Raw genomic sequence first — 22,014 nt, forward strand, 5'->3', positions numbered from 1 at the left:
GCTCCTGCTGAGGTGCCTCTGCTCCAGGGAAATCTCAGCTGGCCATAGCCTGTTGCTGGCTGGCCCTGCTGAATATTTCACAGAAGGTAGAAAGCAGAACACAAATCTGCCTTAGTATCAGACTGAAACTATTTTCTTTCTTCTGAGCAACAGCACCTGAAAGAGCAGACATGCATTGGTGCAGCCTGGGACAGTGCTGTGAGAGTGAACAGATTAACCCTGCATACATCCACCTTGTGCCTTACGTCTTCTTCACTGCTCAGCTCTCCTGCCCAGGAGCTGGGCAGTATCCTGACAGTATTTCTCTGCACCCCACTCCTCTCTACTTTCCTTACTACAGTTCCTACAACAAGTAGTAAGAATAATTATTCAACTGTTTTATTAAACCCAACTTAAGACCAAAACCTCCTTATCGTGTACTTTGATACTGGGATGGAACCTTGTGATCTAGCAGTCCTTGTCAGTCTAGTGTTTTTAACGTGGATGACAAAAACAGCTGCTGAAGCATGACCTCACCAGGATCTGTAGCAAACTGTCTCCCTCTGCTTCTACCTTTGTAGGACTATGCTGAGAAGGAGAAAGCTGCAGCCAAGGCTCTGGAGGATGTGAAGGCTAACTTCTACTGTGAACTATGTGACAAGCAGTACCACAAACACCAGGAATTTGACAACCACATCAATTCTTACGACCATGCTCACAAGCAGGTAAACCTGACAAATGTCTGTGCATGTCACAGTAGTCCATCTTCCTTCCTGCTTGATTGTGGGAGGTTTCTAAATTTGCCCAAGTAGAAGACAATTTAACATTTGATGGTTTTGACCTCAACATGCTATTTTTCATTAAAATAAAGTGAAAAATGTTCGTTGTTTTAATCTTCACCACAATTTCTTTTAAGGCCCTTTGACTGAAAGATCACTGTCAATAGTTTTAGACAGGTGCTCAACACCAATATTCACTCTGCATTTGATATATTTAAATGTGGAATTACTTATAAACTAGAGAGGGGGGATGATCACTTCCTCAAATATCCAGGTCCCTCTTTTGGATGCAGAAGGCATATGACCACGGCAGAAAAATAGTTTATTTTTTTTTAAAAGCATAAGTTTCTGAAGTTGAAATCTATGTCTCATAATATTTCTCAGAGTGGAATACATTTTGCCTTGCATGCAGAACATAATATAGAACAACGGCTGCTTTTGAATGACAAGATATTGGATTCTTGGGAAAATATAACAGATGCTAATTATTTGTCATTAGTTTTGTATCAACTTTATCAAATCTATATGTGGTAGGTATACTCTACACTTATATGCTCATCCTTATATGTCTGCTTCCTGCATCTCAGTTTTTGTCCGATTTTAGCAAAATCCACATTTCAGTTGGCATTATGCAAGGAAAAATGCAATTAAATCACATAAACGCTTCAGAATTCAAATAAAATTTTTTGCAGATTTCAGGAATGAGCATTTCTGAATCTCCAATGTAATACATCTCATCTGCTAATCTAACACATAAGAAGTTAGAACCAGTAACAGGATTCCATAGATGTTTTTCTGCTAGCGCTTACATGCATTATACAGTTCAAGTTCTCATGTATTGTGTGCATTCGAGTTGTCAGGGTATTAGTGTCCTCTGGGTGATCACACTTCCGGGTGCACAGGGGTCAGGAGCTACTTTGCAAATATATGAATCATTTAGAAGCCTCAGGTATTTCTGACAGAGCACTAGAAACAATACATGTTGAGTAAATCAAACAGTGCCAAAGGCAAAAGTCCTCACTCTCACTGCAAATAATCTTATTGTCTTTTGCAGTACTATGGAGCTTGTAAATCAGTTTGGAATTTTCGGTGTGCATCTATCACAGCACTGCATTAACAAACTCGCTAGTGCCTGCCCACCCGTCATGCTGGACCATCCTGCTGAATTCAAGCAGCCCAGAGTCAGCTATCCATGGGTATTAATGGGACTCTTTTGGCCCATCACTCCAAACCAGAGCTAGATTCATCTAATGTATCTACGTATTCAATCAAGAGAAGATCCTTACATCACCACTGCATTTATTAATCCATGAAAATGGTTATAAGAACACAAAACAAATGCTTTTCCAGATCCTAAACTTGTGACTCTAATCCTTATAAATCCCTATTTGCTGCACAATGAATTTTTTTTCACCCTTCAGCTGGTTTTTTTACTCATCAGAAGTGCATCTCAACTGAGATGGATCCATTTGTGCCCATCCCTCTTCACACACTCTCCCTGCAAAGAGCAGCTTATGCAAAACAAAACAGCCTGACGATACACCATCTACAATTGGGCAGGGGAGATTTTGGCAGCTTTCCATTATTAAAGGGAATGTTTAAGCAATAAAACTGTTTTTAATTTTTGGTGCTTTAAAAGCTGCCAGACATAGTATTGGGAACGAAGAGTCTGCGTGGAAACACACAGCACATGCAGAATATCAACTGGCAGCACAAGCTCACCCCATCCTGCCCTTTCAGATGTAGTTCAGCAGCTCAGTTAGCAGAGGATTAGCTAGCTATCCTCCTGATGTGACAGGTAATTCAGGCTCTTCTCCCCTCTCACTTCTTGACTGCTCAGCCAAGTCTGGGAACAGCATTAGTTTGCCTCTAGGAACAGGGTGGATGTGTTCTTTCCTCTGAATTTTATAGCTGATCATAGAAGAGCCTTTATTCTTCTTTCTTTTATCAGAGTAATCTTGAAAGAAAACAAGTTAATTTATGGTTTCCTGCAGTTTTAGTTAGCTTAGCTTCAAAATGTTTGTTCTGGGAGGGGTAGTAGCCACCAAAAAAGCTTCCTTCTCCTAAGGTGTATTTTCTGTTTTCCAGCAGAAATTTGAGTGCACCTTTAGTCATTCGCACTGATATGTTCTGGGCATCATTCTTCTAATGGAGACTAAATTAGAATGAGAGGTTCTTTACATCTCAGTAACAAACAGTATAGTCCTCCCATGTGATTTCATATTTAACTGCTACTACTTTGAAATTTTTATTAAAGTGGCAATGCTGTTTAGAGAAGATATAAAAGCAAAAAAAAGAATATTGCAGAGCACTTTGTCATAATCCTTTGGTTTCTCTTCCAGAGGAAACAGATTTTAATCAAAGAATTATGACTATAATCTCCCAATATTATGGTTTTATAAAATTAATTTTGTGATCCTTTTTCTTATCTATGATTTCAACTAGTTGTTAAAGCAGAAAGTACTGAGTCTTGGACATAGCAGTTGGCATAGCAGCCATATCCTTCCCTGTCCTCAGAGGATGGCAAAATGTTATCACAATCTGGCCTTGTTTCCCTAACTGGCCTTTTTGCTGCATGCTATCCATACTTATATATATATAAATACTACACATTTATATGTACATGTACATATATAAACACATATGGATACAAAGAAAACTTTGACAGAACGTCAAAGATCTCCCCTGCCCACATCTTATCTTCTAACACTGTAATTACCCTGAAGGGGTCTAATTTGATTTATGTACTTTTGGGTAACATTGTCTGAGTATTAAGCAGGTCTTATTTCTTTGGTTATCTTGACAACACTAGTCTTAATTAACGTTGCCAACATCTTTCCCAGCGCGCTACTCTATGATAATTTTTCGTTGATATTACCTGTTATTGGAAATTAATTTCTCTCAGTGCAAGGCTGGATGAAGTGAACTCAGAAATTTGAGCAGAAGGCTGCGCTCCCACCCAGCTTTACCTGAGCTCTCTGTCGTGCAGCCTGATACTTAACAAGGCTGAGGCGAGACTGTGAGTGACTTCCCTGGGAGAACCTCATCTTTCATCACCATACAGGCCTCTGCATACATGTCTCATTGACACAGCACATACCAGCTAGCCCACTTGAAATCAATGGCTTTTTTTTTCCTTTGCGTTTTTCCTTTGTTATCAAATCTATGACTTTATGTAGTCCTGGGCAGCCATCATGGGCAGTAGCATATTTGATAAATCCGCAGTCTCTCTCATCAAGCAACAAGGTGAACAATGCTTGCTCTCACTTGATCGCTATGTTCTCTGCAGCAAAAGTTAACTGCATCAAAACTGATTACTTCGGCTCTGTTGAAACTATCTGAATGTTGAAAAATATAAGGGTCTTGGTGTAAATACATTCAAAAGTGATTAGTATATAGATAATCAATAATAGGCTGCTGCCTGAAAATGTATACATATGAATGTATGTTACTTGCTAAGCTGAAAATAATATGGAAGTATAGATTATTTAACAGGGTTGTAAGTTAAGTGCATCTATAACAGGAAGTCTAACTTGAGCAGAGATGTCTGTTTGGTTAACATTATTAAATGGAAGCTTTTAATACCTCTAGGTCATAGACAGCATTCATCCACTCACTTAATGTCAAAATAGCTGGAGCTTTCAATTTTTGTATAAATAATCCTTAGCAATCAGTAAGGCTTTTACATGTCAGCAAAGGAGAAAATCACAAGTCTGTTCCATGTACTGCAGTGTAATAATCATGGCGATGATAATAATAACAACAATAGGACTAAGCAGCAAAGAAAAACAAGGCTGTATTGCCATCTTGGGGTTTCAGATGACAAAACAAGTCTTAGTTTTGTTATCAAAATTTAGCCATGCAGTTAAATACATCACACTGTCTCATATTTAAAAAAAAAAAAGAAATCTAAATTTAGTGTTGTAGAAGCAGGCAGTACTGTCTAAGTAAGTGAACAGAACTTTCAGTCTACACTAGTTCACATGCATGTACCTCTATCTTAGTATTTAAATCTATGCATAGTATCACTTGGGTATATTTTTTGCATGAAAGTCTGATTTACTGTGTACAGCTGTGGGCTCTTGCTGTTAAGACTTCGTAGTGCTTGTGGATTTAAACTGCAATTCAGGCAGAGATTTAGCTCCTTTTAAACATCAAAGCTAGCAAATATGTTTACATTTTAGCCAACTTTACCTCTTATCACCTAGAAAATGCACAGATAAGTGAACACAGAGAAAGCTCCAGGAATGAGTGTAATACTGAGATTTTGTTCATTCATCTTTAGGGTGTTTTTTCCAGCATCTGCATGCTTATTGGAGAAAAAATCACATATTTTGGATCTCAGGTACACCTCTCTTATTATCCAAACAATTTTCATTTGGAGAAAAGGAACCTTGTTTGGCAATATCTGAGAGATTTCACCTTGGTATCTGGACAATTAGGCAAACAGAGCAACACCAAGAAACCTTCTTCTGGACAAAGTATCATGTATCTAGCTGTAAGAACACACTAATAAAACAGAAAGTGCTACACCAGGATGAAGGTCCATGACTATGTATGCTTGTGTAGTCTCTGCTTTTTGCCCTCAATACAGTAGGACAGTGGACCCTTCATCCCACTCTTGTACTCCCACAGGGACAAGATTTATGTCCTTCCCTGCAGATCCTGCTTCTGTTTCTCTGCATCAGGCCATTAAGGTCTGCCTGGTTTTTTTAGGGCCAGATTGTGCACGTGAGATCTGTGCTCTCTGTATCCTTCTCAGAAAATAACCTGAATAGCAGAAGAGCTCGGCGTTTCTTGCTCTCAGTTAGTGAGTGGTGCCGTCTGCAGCCGTCAGCATTCTGGTCCTGTAACCTCGCAAAAATCACCTTGGTTTGATGTTTGTTAAGAAATACATGCATACTTCTAATAAAATTTTCATATTCCTCACATCTCTAGTAAGAAAGCCAGAACCAGAACTGTATTAAGGATAAAAGAAAAGGAGTCAAGCAAGAGAGACAGTAAAATGATGTTAGATTCCCTCAAACAGCTGATTTATAAATGGACTTGAAGTGGCAAAGGAATTTTATATGTGTGGTAGTTATTGTCCTCCTATTTTTAGGTACCAATAGGTTACTATGTTCAAAAGCAACTATTGCATACACAAACGGCTATACTATGTGTGTGCAATTTGTAGGGTGTAAAATTAGGCTAGTCCCAAAAACAATTGTAAACTTTCTTGGATATATGCCTATAAGCAGCCCCACAAAAATAAAATATCGAAATGTATAAAATTAAGGATGCTCAGATGTTTTACAAGAGAGGGGGTTTAGAGACAAAGGTTATTACTTATTATTTATTTTTTGTCTCTTCAAACATTAACCATAACTATCTCTAGTGAGATTAGATGTTTCTGACACATAAATCAAAATACTGAAACTATGACTCAATATGGTCAACAGTTTCTCAGATTTTTCCACAAATTATTCTTTCATTTCAGTGAAATGCTCATTTATTTTAAGCTTCGGGCAATCTATTACCAGTTTCTGTTTTAACTATCACCATTACACAATTACTTAGAATAATCATCTGTGCCAGTATATCGTTTGTCAGACACTTCTGCTTCATCACAATATTTATTTTCTCTTGTATATTTGGGGAATTTTATTTATTTTGTTCATCATTCTATAATACACATACTGATTCAATTATCCCTGTTCTTTCCTTTTAAGCAGTTTCCCCTTGGAAACAGCATACGATATACTATTTACATTTCTGGCTTAAGTTTTGTTTTCTTTCTTGTGAAAATCAAAGCTAAAAGCAAAGAATTTGTCTGTCCTATAATTTCAGTATCTTTTGCCTTAAAGACACACTGTTCTCTTGCTCATTCTGAAACCAGTGATTTTCTTATTGTTGCTTATGCCTATGCCATTTATTACATTCTCTAATTTCTGTTATAGCTTCACACTTTCTTAGCTTCTCATCATATATTGATTTTGCAGTGTGTGTTCTTCTTTATACTCCTAAAAATTACTTCCACTCTGACTGTAACTGTTCCCGAAGAGCAGGTTTTCGATAATTTCATTTTCTCACGCTGCCTTTCCCATAATTAACTTTAAAAAGTTCTTCTCATTCTTCCAGAATTTGTTCTTGTGAAATAACTCCTGTTACTCTTCTCTTTTGTTCCCAAATTAGGTTTTATTACAAACTAGATTACCTCATGGTTTCTACTGGGCTGTTAGACACAGCACTGGCTGTTATGCTTATAATGAAGATTTCCAAACACTTTGTATTTTAAGACCCAGGTTTCTGTTGCTCTCAGAGCTTGGGATGATATTTTCTTTCTGGATCCCAAGCTTCACTAAGTTTAAATAAAAATACATATTATTTGAAAAATCAAGAACAAGGAAGTAATAAGGGGCCATAATCAATTCTGTTTGGACAATCTAATCTGATACCATTATGTATCTGGTCTTTAATAAAATCTTTAATCACAGATTGCATGTTGTTTTTCCTAAGGAAAACTCCCTGACTCAGTACTGAAAATGGACCATACTTGAGGAATGAATCCATCTTGTGCAGGGGTTGAAGCTATTGGCTACAAAATAACTGATGAACTGAAATGAGGGAAATACAGGAGGAGAAGAAATAGGTTTAGGAACTAATGATGGGAATAGGTGTAATGGACAGAGACAGAACCTCAAGAACAGAAATGCATGGAAGGATCACTCTGAAATTAGAAGACAATGAAAGGTGTGTACAAGAAAGGGAGGAAAAGGTGTTACTTAAGGAAGGACCTGAAGAAATAATCCATAAATAAGGGGAAATACCAGGGCAAAACACAGAAGGAGACGGTCAGAGTCAGCCACTTAGAGTCACCAGTGTCTAAACCATTCCACTTAGAGCTGGGGAACTTAGTGAATCAACCAGATAGGCTATATGAAAATCACATTTCACAACTCTAAGTCTGTTAACAAGAATACCGCAGATATTATAGTGGTACAAAACCACAGAATCATGCAGAATCACAGAATATTAGGGATTGGAAGGGACCTCGAAAAGCCATCTAGTCCAATCTCCCCACCTGAGCAGGAACACCCAGATGAGGTTACACAGGAAGGTGTCCAGGGGGGTTTTGAATGTCTCCAGAGAAGGAGACTCCACAACCTCCCTGGGCAGCCTGTTCCAGGGCTCTGTCACCCTCACTGAGAAGAAGTTTCTTCTCATATTTAAGTTGAACCTCCTGTGTTCCAGTTTGTACCCCTTGCGCCTTGTCCTATCCTTGGTTGTCACCGAGAAGAGCCTGGCTCCATGCTTGTGACACTCACCCTTTACATATTTATAAACATTAATGAGGTCTCCCCTCAGTCTCCTCTCCTCCAAACTAAAGAGACCCAGCTCCCTCAGCCTTTCCTCATAAGGGAGATGCTCCACTCCCTTAATCATCTTCGTGGCTCTGCGCTGGACTCATGTTGTCTTGAAAATGTTGTCTTGAAAATAATACGAATGACCTACACAACATAAAAAATGGCTGGGGTCTGAAAAAAGCAAAGAATGGAACGTATAATGCTGTTGTTCATGTACAATTCCATCTTTTGACACAGATAGATAATATAGGACCTAAACACTCTATTTTCTTGGCATGAACGCTTCTGTTATTTAGAAATAGAGAAATCCCATCTTTCTAAAAGCATGTTTGCATCACAGCTGCTGTGCTTCACAGTACATGCAATCCAGCATCTTTGAAATGCTGAAGTAGCAGTGCAGTGAAGCAATCAGATTGTGTCACATCACAGAAACTGATGTAAATAAAGGTAACATAAAGCACTACAGATTGATATCAGCATTTAAGCAAAGGAATAGTGTACAGCATATGAGCAAAAGCAAAATAAAAATACGATAATTCTATGGCATCACTGTACTTAGAACATTTATTTTGCCAACTTGAAATGATCTTAAAGTGAATGCTTAACTTATAATTTCATGCAATGTTTTCTTAAATGTTATAAAGCGAGGCTTGTATTTATGGCAATGTTACCCAGAGATGCCTTAATTGCACACTACAGCAAGCACATGTACTCCAGTAGCTCTGGAACAGCAGAAGAAACATTATCAAATACCACTGAGCATACTCAGGTGATTGGGCATGACTCAAGGCAACAGATTCCAAAGAAATGTCACCATAAACAACTCCTTATTTTAAACTTACAAATTGTGCAGGTCAGTAGGCCTTATTAAGAACTGCTGAACCTGCTGCCTTGGCAATGCTTTGCTGCTTTCTTATCACTCAGTGATGAAGTAAATAAATTGGCAGTATTCATCCTTTTTAAACTGTGTGTTGCTTAGAATAATGAGATTCCTTTCATCATTAGGCCTGAAAAAACTTCTTGCAAATAATGCACAATCTCTTTTAAATCTAATGTCCTGATAAAATAAATTGTTAAATTCTAGATGCTATGGAATTACATTTGGTGTTCTTTAGAATTAATGCTAATTAACATGTAAATTAGCAATTTAACCCTCTTTAAATTGGAAAAAACTCCACGGGACACCTAATTTCATAGTTGTTAATTATGGTCCAATGACTGTAAGATATTTCTTAAGTATTTCGTTATATAAGGAATTTCAGAAGTGTATTATCAGATTTTGACATTTAAGACAGCAATAACCAGAATGCCAGTTAGGGGAAGTGCTCTTCATTAATGCCTGTGTTGTTGTCCTTTCCATTCTTCTCAGAGGATAAACTTTTTAATTACTAAACTTTTACAACTAATTTTTCAAGCAGGAGGAATGGTTGATGCTGTGTAATAGATTGCTTATTCAAATAAGCAAGAAATCTGAAGGCTTAGATTTGTAAGAAAAACATGGTGCCAAACCACAGACAAATGAAATTCTGCCCTGAAATATCAATTTAGGTTTCAATTTTTTACAATAATTGCCCACCCAGAACATGACGGAACATTCTTATTTAATTATATTCAGACTGAATGTGCGTTAAATCTGGTTAAAACTCAGCATCTCTGGTTCAAATAAATTTCCATTGTTTCCAAATTTGCTTCCCTTTCAAATATGGATAAGGAAAAAATGCTCAAAAAGAGATTAAAATGTTCTGTTATGACAACTCAACAAATTTTGAAACAAAAGACTTTCTGAAACATTCTGTTCAAATAAAAAGTGGTTTTGAGCCAGTTATGCTTCTTTTTTACACTGTGTGAAAAGGATTGATTAAAACCAACATATTCCTCTTTGGTTCTTGGTTCCGAAATGCTAATACATGCAGCAAATAGAATATTACTTGAGAAAACAGGGTAGATATGGATAACCTAAAAATTTATGTTCAAATTATTATTCCCATTTTTAGTTAACCTTTTGGGCAGTCAGCCTGGACTTGTGCCTGTATTGTTTAATGAACAAGATAAATTATATTGAGCATTGCTGTTCTCTTTTTAAATGTCTGTATGCAGATGTCTTCTCCACTTTTTGAAGGACAGGAATAAGGACAGAAGAAGTAGAATATACAGCATGTTTTCCACCTACTTCTATCTAACATGTTACTGTTCATGCAAAAATGTCTGTTCACCATGAACTAATAAGAACTGGGCAAGATTGAACACATATGTACATTTTACTTCATGCGTCAGCATCCAAAAACTGGCAAACATTAGGTGATATTGCTTATAGGCCACATATTTTGTACTTTTTTTTGTTGTTAGAGTAGTAGATCTGGAATAACTGGTGTCATCTTAAGGTCAGGCTTCAGATAGGGAGGTAATAGGGACAAAGCACTGCCAAATGCTATGATTGTCTTTGATTACTGTCTGTTCACATACACTTTAATTCATATTTATGGAGTGATTGCAGAGTAAGGTACTATTCAGCCAGACTAAAGAACCTGTTGTGCAGGTCACAACACATCTGTACATATCTTACCTGGGGCAATTCTGTGTCATAGTCAGCTTTTCAGAAATATTAGGTAATTAGCTTTGCTAGCAAAATGTTGCACCCTCAAATTTTCCCAGAAAAATTACGTTTCTCTCAGCTTCTGCGTGACTTTTGAACAGTGGTCTCTGGCTCATATCTTTCCCTTCTCTGGAAAAATAATAATTCTTCCTATCCCACTGGCATTCTCAAAGTATATGTGGCCCTGTGAACTTCTGTCTAGAATCTGCATCTATTATAGTTCTGTTCACTTTTGACTGTCTGTACTTTCAATACAGTAATTAATGTGCAAGAATGTAGCTGAGCAATTGATTCCTGTGGAGATTTAAAGTCATGTTAATCAGCTATGTTTGTGTCTGAGGAAAGGTACAATGTGCCTTGTATGTCTTTAAGGGATTTTCATAGCAGAAACAAATATTTAAAAACAAAAGAGAAACATATCTGTGCATCACCAAGACAGTAATAAAAATGGTGAGGATAGTCATTTATTATCCTTACTTAGTTAAAAGCATTAATTAACTTCTTTTAATGTGTCTCTAAGGGAAAAATAAAGGAGGTAACCCAGACTAATTATCATTTCACAGCTTTTGCAATTTCATAATAATTAGGCTCCACCAGGAGCCATTAAAAAGATGAGGGCTCTTTAAGCATCTTCTCTGATTGCATTACAAGGGAATATCTAGAGAAATGTGGATGATATTCCTGTGAGTACCAAACAAATATATTATCACAGGTGATGGAACAATAGAAACCAAATGTTTCCTGAACAAAAAAAATTGGCAACTAAACACTTTTTTTTTTCAATCAGGAAATACTATTTTTAAAGTTGAGTGGTTTTGCAAGAATGCAAAAAGATCAAAACCATTTTTCATTTGAAAGGTTTACATCATTTAGTTTCACTCAGGTTGAAATGGCTCATAAACACTGAAATACTTTGCTTCAAGAGTATTACTTAAAAAAATACTTCTAAAATGTATTGTAAAGTATTTAAAAATACTTTAAAAATATTAATTTTAACTAAAGCAGACATTATATTTACTCTCCTTGAGATAAAGAAATGATGAAAATTATAACTTTGAGGTATTATGTTTTGTTGCTATTTAGATGCATTGACACCAAGTCATTTGGAAGCACTTTAAATTTTTCTTTTTTTTTAGTAAGTTTTCAAAATTTTACTTCTTCCAGTAAGACTAAGAGGTAAAGAAATCCCTAATGTCAAACTTTCCTGTGGAGCAGAAATTCTGGTTCTTTAAACAAGTGTGTAACTACAGAGGAGTTGACAGAAGCCCCCTGGAACCCCGTAGGATACTTTATGCTCATAGTTAGCTTTTCTTTGCTTGTTCTCAGGCCTTAACATGTTGATGGATTCTTAGTGTTGCTTCCTTCAAAACAGACACTTAAATATTGATGCTTAAAAGTGCAAGTGCAGTCACATTACATTGCTCTGTATTTAAATTTTCCATTTAGGATCTGTGGGATTCAGCAGTCTACTAAACCATATCCAGCAGAAGCCATATAATCTATTGCTTGTGTTCTGAACCTGCGCTGGACCTTCAGTCTTAGATAAGGATCTTATTGTGTGAATGTCAAATCATAATTAGTTGAGAAATTATTGGGTAAAGTAATTTGTATAGGAGTAAAACAATACAATTCATTAAATTGCGTTGGTATCAATGTTTGTATACAGAAATATTGCCTAAAAGGTACAATGCAATTTTTACCTTTTAAAAGGAACCCAGAATATTCAGATTAACCTCATCTTGTTCTTTACCTCAAAGCAAAATTCAGTCTTTTCATCAGCCGCTAATGACCATTTTTTCTAAGTTTGGCATTACTTTTATATCATTTGAGCCTGGGTTACACCAAATGTTCTATTCATTGATGTAATTATGGCCCTCAATAGCTCATGTCAGATTCTGATTTCCTTCTCATTTTGAAATTTAACACAGTGTAATGTCTCTTAGCTTGGTTAAAAAGAAAATGAAGATTCTGGTCTGCAGTTCAAAAATAATTATAAATTGGACCTGTACACATGCAAAACAGCCAGTCATATCCTAATAAATATGAACATTGAATATGTGAGAATTATAAAATAATTGTTATAGCAATTTTCTCGTATTTCTAGGAAAATAACACAATTTGTACATAATTCCTTACTCATTTTTGTACAAGGTCTTTCTAAAAAGCTAAACCAATAATACCTGGAAAAACAATGGAATATTTTTCAGAAGTTAAAATGATCCAGTTTCCCTACTTCTCCTTGTCTCCAGAATAATTTACAGTATCTTTTCAACCCACCTAGTCCAAAGTCACTATCACAATAGTGTTGGTGCATATTTTGAGAGGATTGTTGTTCTATTTCAGTACATAAACTCTCATTTTTTTTTTTTCAAGAAATAATTAAAATTCAGGAGTGTAGAAAAGTATGGATTACTAGAATAAGAAGCCACAGTATAAACAAAAGATCAACTTCAAATTTTACAAGAATAAAAGTTTCCTGTGAGGGAAGGTTGGTTGTGTCAAGTAACAGGCAAAGAATTTGAGAAGAGTATTTTAGAAGCAGTGAGCGATAGATCAGCTTTGTAATATTAAAAATGTCCATGTCTACGTGAAAGAGTAAATGCATGTTTATAGCATCATTTAATGTAAGAGTGAATACAAACAGCCATTGTCTGGAGCATGGGTAAGAGGAGAGAGTGGGACATCAAATGTTACCTCCCGTAGCTCCACAACATACAAGGGGATAAGAGTAGTTTGTGACTGCTCTTATAGAAGTGTGTCATGCTCATTTCCACCCCCTTTCCAGGGAACAGTTTCTACAACAGTATTAAAAGTTTTGAATTATGGAATTACAATTGAAGGTCTTCAAGTTGCAGCTCAGTGATACGTTATGTACCAGTAGGCTGAACTGCATATCTTGACCATGTGCTTGCTTTTGCCTCCCTCTCTTATAAAAGCCTTAGGCACTGCAGGTTGCAACAGCAGGACATTCAAGGGAATGAAATACAAATACCACATTGCAAATAAATAATATTTTAAGCATGTGACAATAGAAAGGGTGCTAGATAGGCCAAAATATCTTTGCCTTTTTAAACTGGAAAATTAGGACATCATTCAGTCTGCACAGTTTGGTCATCTTTTTCCATGATACACTGCATTTGTTTAGAAAGCACCTTATTGCTTTTGTTATTTCAGAGGGAAATGCTGTTGATCTGGGAAGAGAAATGGCTAGGTCAAGTAGAGGGAAGAAAGGACAGTAAAGTAAAAAAAGATAACACATAATAATGTGAGAAAAATTTGGAAAATAATTACAAAAAAAACCCAAACAAAAAAAACCAAAACCAAATGTATAATCAAAATAAGCTTTTTTTAAATCAGTATAATTTACTGAGATGCATTCTCAGAAGATTGTCTCAGATAAGCAAAGACTAAACCAGGCTATTGCAGGAGTGAAAAAAAAAAAAAAAGGACATCTGTTCATCTTCTCCTGTAAATAAACCACAGACTGGAACATAAACTTCTACTCCAATCCCATGCATGCAGAAATTAAAATTAACAGATTATCCATCTGAATTTGCTGCCTCTGTGAGCCTCCCTTCCGTCAAGAATAGCACAAAAATACTTTGTCCACATTATAGGTGTCTAAAAAGAAAATCTTTAATCTATGTGTTATTAGCATTATGGTGATCAACACAGGCATACAGGAACTTAAAAAAGCCAAGCGATTGTATTTAGTAAACAATAAATGTTTGCATATTTTTTATATGAATAACAAACTGTAACAGATACTTCTTTAAGCACTCTAGTTTCATAAAGGTGAATAAGCTTGCCAAATGGACTGGGAGGAGGAATTCAAATGGAAGATATGAGAGAGACCTAGGAAATTTTAAAGGGCACTTGGTAGATTGTTTAAGAACCCAAATCCCACAACTGAAAAAGACCAAATAGGTTATAAATGTATAATCTCGTTTGGAAGGAAAGTCAATTCTCTGTGGCTTAAATGTAAAATTAAGGAGAGAAAGGAAAAATGGATGGTAAAGATCACAAATCAGAAGTGAAGAATTTGGAAAAAGCGATGGAGGAAGTAAAAAGGGCAAAAGGAAAATCTGTAGTCATCAGAGGTGAGAGCAAGAAGGTTTCTGAAAGTATATTGAGGACATAAAGAATCTTCTGCTTCAAATATAAATAAATTACTTGTTATCAGTGATGTAAAAAGGATTATTCAACAGAGTTTTCTATTCTATACTTGGGGCAAACTCAGATGATTTAGTCACATCTATGACATTTATGATGATTGTGAAGTACCACTCTACCAATAGCTAAGAAGGATATTAAACGACCTAATCTAGAGCTAAACACTTTTGTATCAGCAGATTTCAGGTGACCAACATTTAAGTATTAGGAAAGACATGGCCATAAACTCTCCTAATCATTAATGTTGATTTTTAATAAGTCTCAGAGCACCAGAGGAAGATGCATCAAGCTAGAAGCTAGATAATGTCATGCTAGGGTTTAAAAAGAATAAACAAGAAAATCTGTCATCCTGACATTAGTGCCAGGGAAAATACTGGCATGCCTGATACATAAAGTATTAAAGAATGAGAATGTAATTAATTTTATTTAATGTGGTTTATGTAAAATATATCTTGTCAAAGTAATTTGATTCCATCAGTTTCTCTGTCAAAACACAGCAAATCAGGTTGTCCTCTGTCTTGTGGTATTGAAAAGTTTTGATCAGGTGATTACGAAAGTCCTTTGTGGCCTTTTCTTATTGACAAAAACTGCAAGGAAATGTAATTTATTAAACTTCCTTTACTTTGAACAGGCATTTAGTTATAGTATTGCTGCTGGATTCCTGGGTAACTTTAACTCCCCTGTTCCAGAAGAGATCAGCCTACTTTAAGTAAATACAAGATACAGAATATTTTGGTTTTGACTGAATTAAAAAAAAAAATACCACTAAAATAATTTTTATGGATAGCTATTACATTCTATCAGACAAAAAAGCAAATTTTACTTCCTTGAGATATTTGATGAGGTTTCTGCTTATAGCTGCCTTTAATATCCTTCATGCGCATATTATTCCTCACTATTTGTCCTGACCATACCTTTTCATCTAAAATGCAGTGAGTGGTATATGTAAACAACACTATTTTTATCTCAAGTACATGTTAAAATGACTTTTTTTAGTGAGGAACTTGTTTTCTGGTTCAGCACTTCAAAGTCACTGTGTAGTGAGTGGTCTGCTGATTCAAATTTCCTTTATGTAAACTTATGGATCTAGCACAATAGTTTGTAATAGATTTATCCTTTATGATTTATTGTTGTTCCATCAGCACTATCATAGTTATCAGGAATTAACTGGTTATACAGTTAAATCAAATTTAGGCATAATTCAGATGTCTGGCATCTTTGCTCTTGTTTTAATGGGCTTACACAGAGTTAGATCTAGTAATTAAACATGTATCTGTAAGTGCTCCTTCAGCCTCCTCCTTGCTCTTTTCAGAAGTCACACCATCTCTCTGTCTTCTTTTCTTTATTTGTAAAGTGACATGGTGAAGGTACCTGTTTCACAAGAAACCTGAGATCTGCCTATGGAAAGTGCTATGTAAAATATATGTAGGGTCACTTCCACTCTCATTTTTGTTACTCTGAAAGTCTGATGACCACAATGAAGAAAGTTTGAGGCCAGGCTTTGGACTCACTTGTTGAATTCTTGGATAATTTGGATTCTTGCTCTTTTCCTTAAAATGTAGGTGATTTTGTATCATACCTACTGTGGTTAGAACAAAGGAAAACAAAATGGTGAGACAGGCTTCAAAAACATGAGGAAAAGGCTTAAATATTTTTTAAATAAGATTGCAGGAAGTACTGAAAGTTTTGAAATGAGCTGGTCATGCACAGGGTCTGTAATGACAGGTTTTTTTCTCTCTAAACTGCTTAAATTAGAAGGAAAAAGAAATAAAATATATGAGATGATGCGTTTTTCTCTGGCTAAGAGACCCCAACACTCCAACAAGTGAGGTATAATAATACATGGACACGCAGTGAAGATACAGTCCCTGCTCCAAGTTTCGTAACATTCAAATGTGTTGGTTCTACTGGGTAAATTACTTTGTATTCTGAAGTGGCACCAAATATGTCTAATCAAATTACACAATATGCAGCCAGCTTGTTGGAGCATATGACAAGTTCATTGGAACTGATATAAATATGTGTGGTCAAGTGGAGCATATGCTGGATCGACAAATAGCTCGGGCCTTCAGATGAGACAATTGATGCCACAAAGTACCTGATCTGTCCTGTCCCCTATGGAAATGGCCCCCATGAAACCCGTCTGGTTTAACTTTATTTGGGGGATTCTCATGAGCTGTACAAATGGATGTGCTTTCATCCAGCAATTGATCAAATCAGTTTAATTAGCAGGAATATTTGCAGATCTAGTTAAACAGTAAGAAGCTCCCACAGAAAAGACACAGGTTAGCGCTAGTAGGTCTTGATGCTTTCTGGCATGAAGACCCCTTGTGCCAGACCAGACCGTCTTTCTATACAGACTTAGCAGGAGTTTCTGTGAAGACGTACAAAAACAAGGCCTCCAAACAGCCATCTCTAATTTATCCTTCTGGTTGGATCTGTGATCAACATCTCATTCACTGATAGACAGATTCTCCAGGGCATGTCTGAGGACTGAGTTGTTCCCCCTCCTGCTATTATCTCATTTCTCAACCAATCATGGCTGTTTATTTTCTATCTTCCCAATTGTCCCCACTAAAAATACTGCATCTGTTAAGATTTACTTCAGATAGAAGCTACTCCAAAAAATGATACTATCACACACTTCAAAGTGTTCTATAGCTATTTATGGGTGAAACAAATGAAAATTTATCAGCTAGTTTTAGAGCTTCATATCTCATGGCTAATTCTTCTATGTAGTAGCCCTTCCAATCTATTTTTTAGGGTTTTTTTTACCATAGTAAAAGCAAATACCTTTGTTACTGTTTCCTCCCTTTCACTTAGAGAGCTAATATCATAAGCTTCAGACACCAAGTCGAATTATGTTCTCTAGTAACTATCATTCTCATTTGATGGTTTGCACTGTGAATTCATTTTACAAATAATGTATTTGTTTCCAATATTAGGGTTAAAAGCAAGAGAATAATTACTGAAGTTCACATTTCATTTTTTTCCTCATTTAACTCTTCAATGGTGAATTTGTTTAGAACTTAATTAAAAAGCTTTTCAGCAAAGTGGAAATCAATCTTTAAAGCAAATTAGGCACTCAAACTCTCACATTAGTTCATGGACTTAGATTCAGAGAAAACTCTCTAAACATGACAGGAGACATATACCTAATGCTGACTAAAGAAACTAGTGGTATACATTACATTTTTACCTGGGACTGCAAAGCATTACAGAATGATGAATATTTTGGAGGATGCATTGTAAATGATATTCAGGGGAAAAAATTCTAAATGTAAGTGGAAAAAATTATCTAATTCATACTCATCTGCCATTTTCTAACTTAATGCATGGAAAATTATTTTTTCCAAAGCTGCCTTCTCTTTACATCAATGCAGTTATGCTGCTGTGAATAAGAGGATTTGCTTCTCAGTATACTTGTAGCAACTGTTATTTGCTCCAGTATCTGAAGTAGTTATACTGAGAACCTTGTTAAATCTATATAATGGGATGAGTGTGGTCCCTGGTAGAATGCTCAAAAGAAGTAATGCTGTGCCCCACTACTGTGGTCCTGTGGTCCTCAAACTGAGAGAGAATGTATGAGACAGCAATTTAGAAGAAATGATTCCTGAAGCCAGAGACCCCCTGGAGAACGAGGGGTGGCAAATATGGCAAGGAAATGCAGATTATGAAAGACTTCTCTGTATTCTTGGCAATGATTTATAAAGCAAGCCCAGATGTCTTCCTCAACTTTATATTGCATGTTCCAAAAGCACACTAATTTAAAGTACTCTTTTATGCAACCTGGAAATATGAATATTATCTGCAGCAATGAAAATGTACCAATACCACCAGTTTCCTCTGTCTATCAAAAGTCTAACTCTGAGATAGAATCATAGAATAGTTTGGGTTAGAAGGGACTTTTAAAGATCATCTACTCTAACCCCCCTGCAATGAGCAGGAATATCTTCAACTAGATCAGGTTGCTCAGAGCCCCGTCCAGCCTGGCCTTGAATGTCTCCAGGGATGGGGCATCCACCACCTCTCCGGGCCACTTGTTCCAGTGTTTTACTACCCTCACTGTAAAAAATTTCTTCCTTATATCACCTGACTGCCATGACTTTTCAAACATCAAGGAGAGTGGCTTGGCAACTACATCAGACAATTTCCTCAGGACTCTGGGATGCATCTTGTCAGGTCTCATAGACTTATGTATGTCCAGGTTCCTCAGGGGCTCATGAACCTGATCTTCTCTTACAGTTGCTCCCCCAGTCCCTGTCTTGCAGTCCATTCACTTGAGAGGTGTGGAAGAGATATTGCCAGTGAAGACTGAGGCTGTTGAGTACCTCAGCCTTCTGCTCATCCACTATTACTAGTCTGCCAGCCTAGCTCATTGGGGGCGTACACTTTCTTTGACTTTCCTTTTTTGGCTGACATACCTATAGAAGCCCTTGTTATTCTTTGTATCCCTTGCTAAGTTCAGCTCCAGCTGTGCCTTGACCTTCCTGACCCCATCCATACACAGCCATGCAGTGTCCCTAAACTCTTCCCTGTATACCTGTTCCTGAACAGCCTGTAGCCATTGATAGTCACACTCCTGTCATGGGATCTGTCCCACCAAGTTTCATTAATGGCCACCAGGTTGTAGCTTTCTAGCAGCATGGCAGCTTCCAACTCCTCCTGTTTGCTGCCCATGCTGCATGCATTGGTGTAGGGGCACTTCAGCTGGGCTGTCAGCCATGTCACCTTCTTAGAGGAGTACCCCTTAAAAATTAAGATAGCTACCCTTAATACCCTCTTACGCAATGAAAAGAAAGAGGTACTTTTACAGCTCATTTTATCCCTCTGCTTTAGACAGCTGCTTTAAAAAATGGCAATTAGGTCCGTAAAAGTGCTTTCTTTCCAGTGGTCATAAAGAAAAATCTAAGCAACTCCTGTAGGCATCTAAATTGGATCAGATGAATAGCAATCCAGAGAAATGTTCACCTGCACAGAGAGGAACAGAAATCAGGGTCATAACTCTGGAAAGAAAGTAATCTCAGTAATGCAAATGTAGCCAGTAGTGAGTACACTGGAGGTGCTCATACATCAGTGAAAAGCAAGTACCGGCCACAATGAAGCAACAATTTTTAAAAAACAACCAAACATTAAGAATGGGCAGAAACTGCTAAAGTACAGGTATTGATCCATTGACATCTCATGTCTAGAAAAAGTAGGCAGTGAAGATGCAGCTCCATTAACCCATTTGGATCTCCTGGTGATTCATGCCAGAGTTCAGGAGGAAAAGAACAGATTCAGCAGTTTTTGAGTGTGTCTTAGACAGAGGAACTAACATGACTCAGGCCTGGTTGTATGAACAAATCTTTCCATAACAGTGAATGCTATTTTGTAATCTTTTAATATTCTGTGTGGGAGTTCATAAAAAAAGGGATGGGCTACTTTTAGATATGGCAATGTCCACACACATGCACATGAAAACCAGAGAAAGAATAGAACATGAGTCTAAAAATGAAATATAACTCCATGGCAATGATATTGGTAGCAGGTGAAGGACAGAACACAAGATTTCTATTAAATAAATCATAATCTATTATACACGCCTCTATTTGGATGCCCAGTTAAGTACCTAATTACAGGAAAAATGCAATTACCATGTAAAGCGATGTTAATTTTGAAGCACACCTGCTGAGCTTAGGGTTGTCATTCAGGTACCTGCTCAGTTGCTTGCTGTTGTGCACCACCTGCAGAAAATATTTGTGTGCCTGTCAGGAGCCTGGCACAGGTTATTAGCGAGGAAAACCACGGCTTTGCAGGTTCAGTGAGCAGTTCCACTGTCTATCCAACATAGCCGACAAATTTAATTATGACTCCTAACTGGAGCTCTGGCAGTGCAGCTTTTTTTATTTCGATGAGGGGATGTGCAGGGACAGTCCTTTCTCTGTTCAGACTGTAGATGCTTTTGATTTCTTGGATTTCATCTCCAGTAAATGCATTCTCTGCTATGTTTACTATATTTTTTTATTCTTTTCTTTACTTCCTTGACACATGCTGTATGCCATTAGAGAGCAAAAAATACTGCAAGAACTTCTATTCTTAGTGTTCATCCATTTGCTTTGTTGATTATCATCCCAACTGTCAAAGAAGTTAAATGGTATTGCTTTGCAGTACCTGCACTCCATAGTACTAGTTTTCACATTGTTCTGTGCTGCCTTGACAGGTAGAAAATGTTTCTGTTTTTCCTCATGAATGCTTTATGTGTGATACCAACCAGCTCATGGTGACAGCTAAAACATAGCAAGAAGCACTAAAGGACATTTCTCGAGTGTGTTTCTTTGCCCTTTCTTCACACTGAAGATGTTAATAAGACTACCTATGTTTATGGAGGAGAGGATCTTTACTGCTTAAATATCTTTACGTTCTTGTGAATATTACTTAGGTGACAGAAAGTGTGTTTTCATTCTGGGAAGATTGTCTCACTTATTTTACAGCTTTGGCTTTAACATATTATTTACATTACTTTTGTGGGCCAAAAGTAATGTTGTCTTACATATTCATCCATTTTACTGTACATTGCAAGGAATGACGTTGAAGGAACAGTAAGAGAGGTCATCTAAGGGGACAGGAAAAAGCTAAAAATGCGATGGAGCAACCATTTATTTCCAAGGAACTGGAGCCTTAGACCTTATAAGAGAACATTGCAGCTGTCCTGTTTCAGAGTCTAATTAGGTGAAGTACTAGATGTTGGAGCTGATAGAAACTTTCCAGAGACACATAATACAGATTTGCGAGTGTGAATATTTCTGATGAATATGGTTAAACTTTCAACAGGCACCAGGTGGCAGGACAGTTCTTGCTGGTTGGAGCTGCACCAGTTCCCTGAGCAACTGCCTTTCTGGCCTTCTCCTCATCCAAGGGAGTCCACCTGTGCAGAGACATCAGGGTGGTTGAGAGCCAGCTCTTAAGCTCCCTGAGCAGGTGATTCATGGGCAGCCTAGCTCTCCCCACCTCCAGATCAGTGCTCAGAGGCACATGCCTTGGTGTCCAGAAGGCTGAAAGCAAACAAGAAACTTCTGCTCTTAGTCTCCCAGCATTTATTTGTTCGCAGAGGTTATCTGTTTCATTGTTTGTTTGCTTGTTTAAATCCCATACTTGAAGGACA

At 37.0% G+C, this 22,014-nt stretch overlaps 1 protein-coding gene across 1 annotated transcript in view; it reads left to right on the top strand.

The window, feature by feature from the left end:
• Positions 1-22,014, top strand: part of ZNF804B (zinc finger protein 804B) — a 236,072-nt gene that overhangs the window by 205,884 nt on the left and 8,174 nt on the right. Inside the window, 1 exon segment of the mRNA XM_065629591.1 lies at positions 561-704. Coding sequence (XP_065485663.1) covers positions 561-704 — 144 coding nt within the window.

This window comes from Caloenas nicobarica, chromosome 2, assembly GCF_036013445.1.
Source record: "Caloenas nicobarica isolate bCalNic1 chromosome 2, bCalNic1.hap1, whole genome shotgun sequence".
Lineage (NCBI taxonomy): Eukaryota > Metazoa > Chordata > Aves > Columbiformes > Columbidae > Caloenas > Caloenas nicobarica.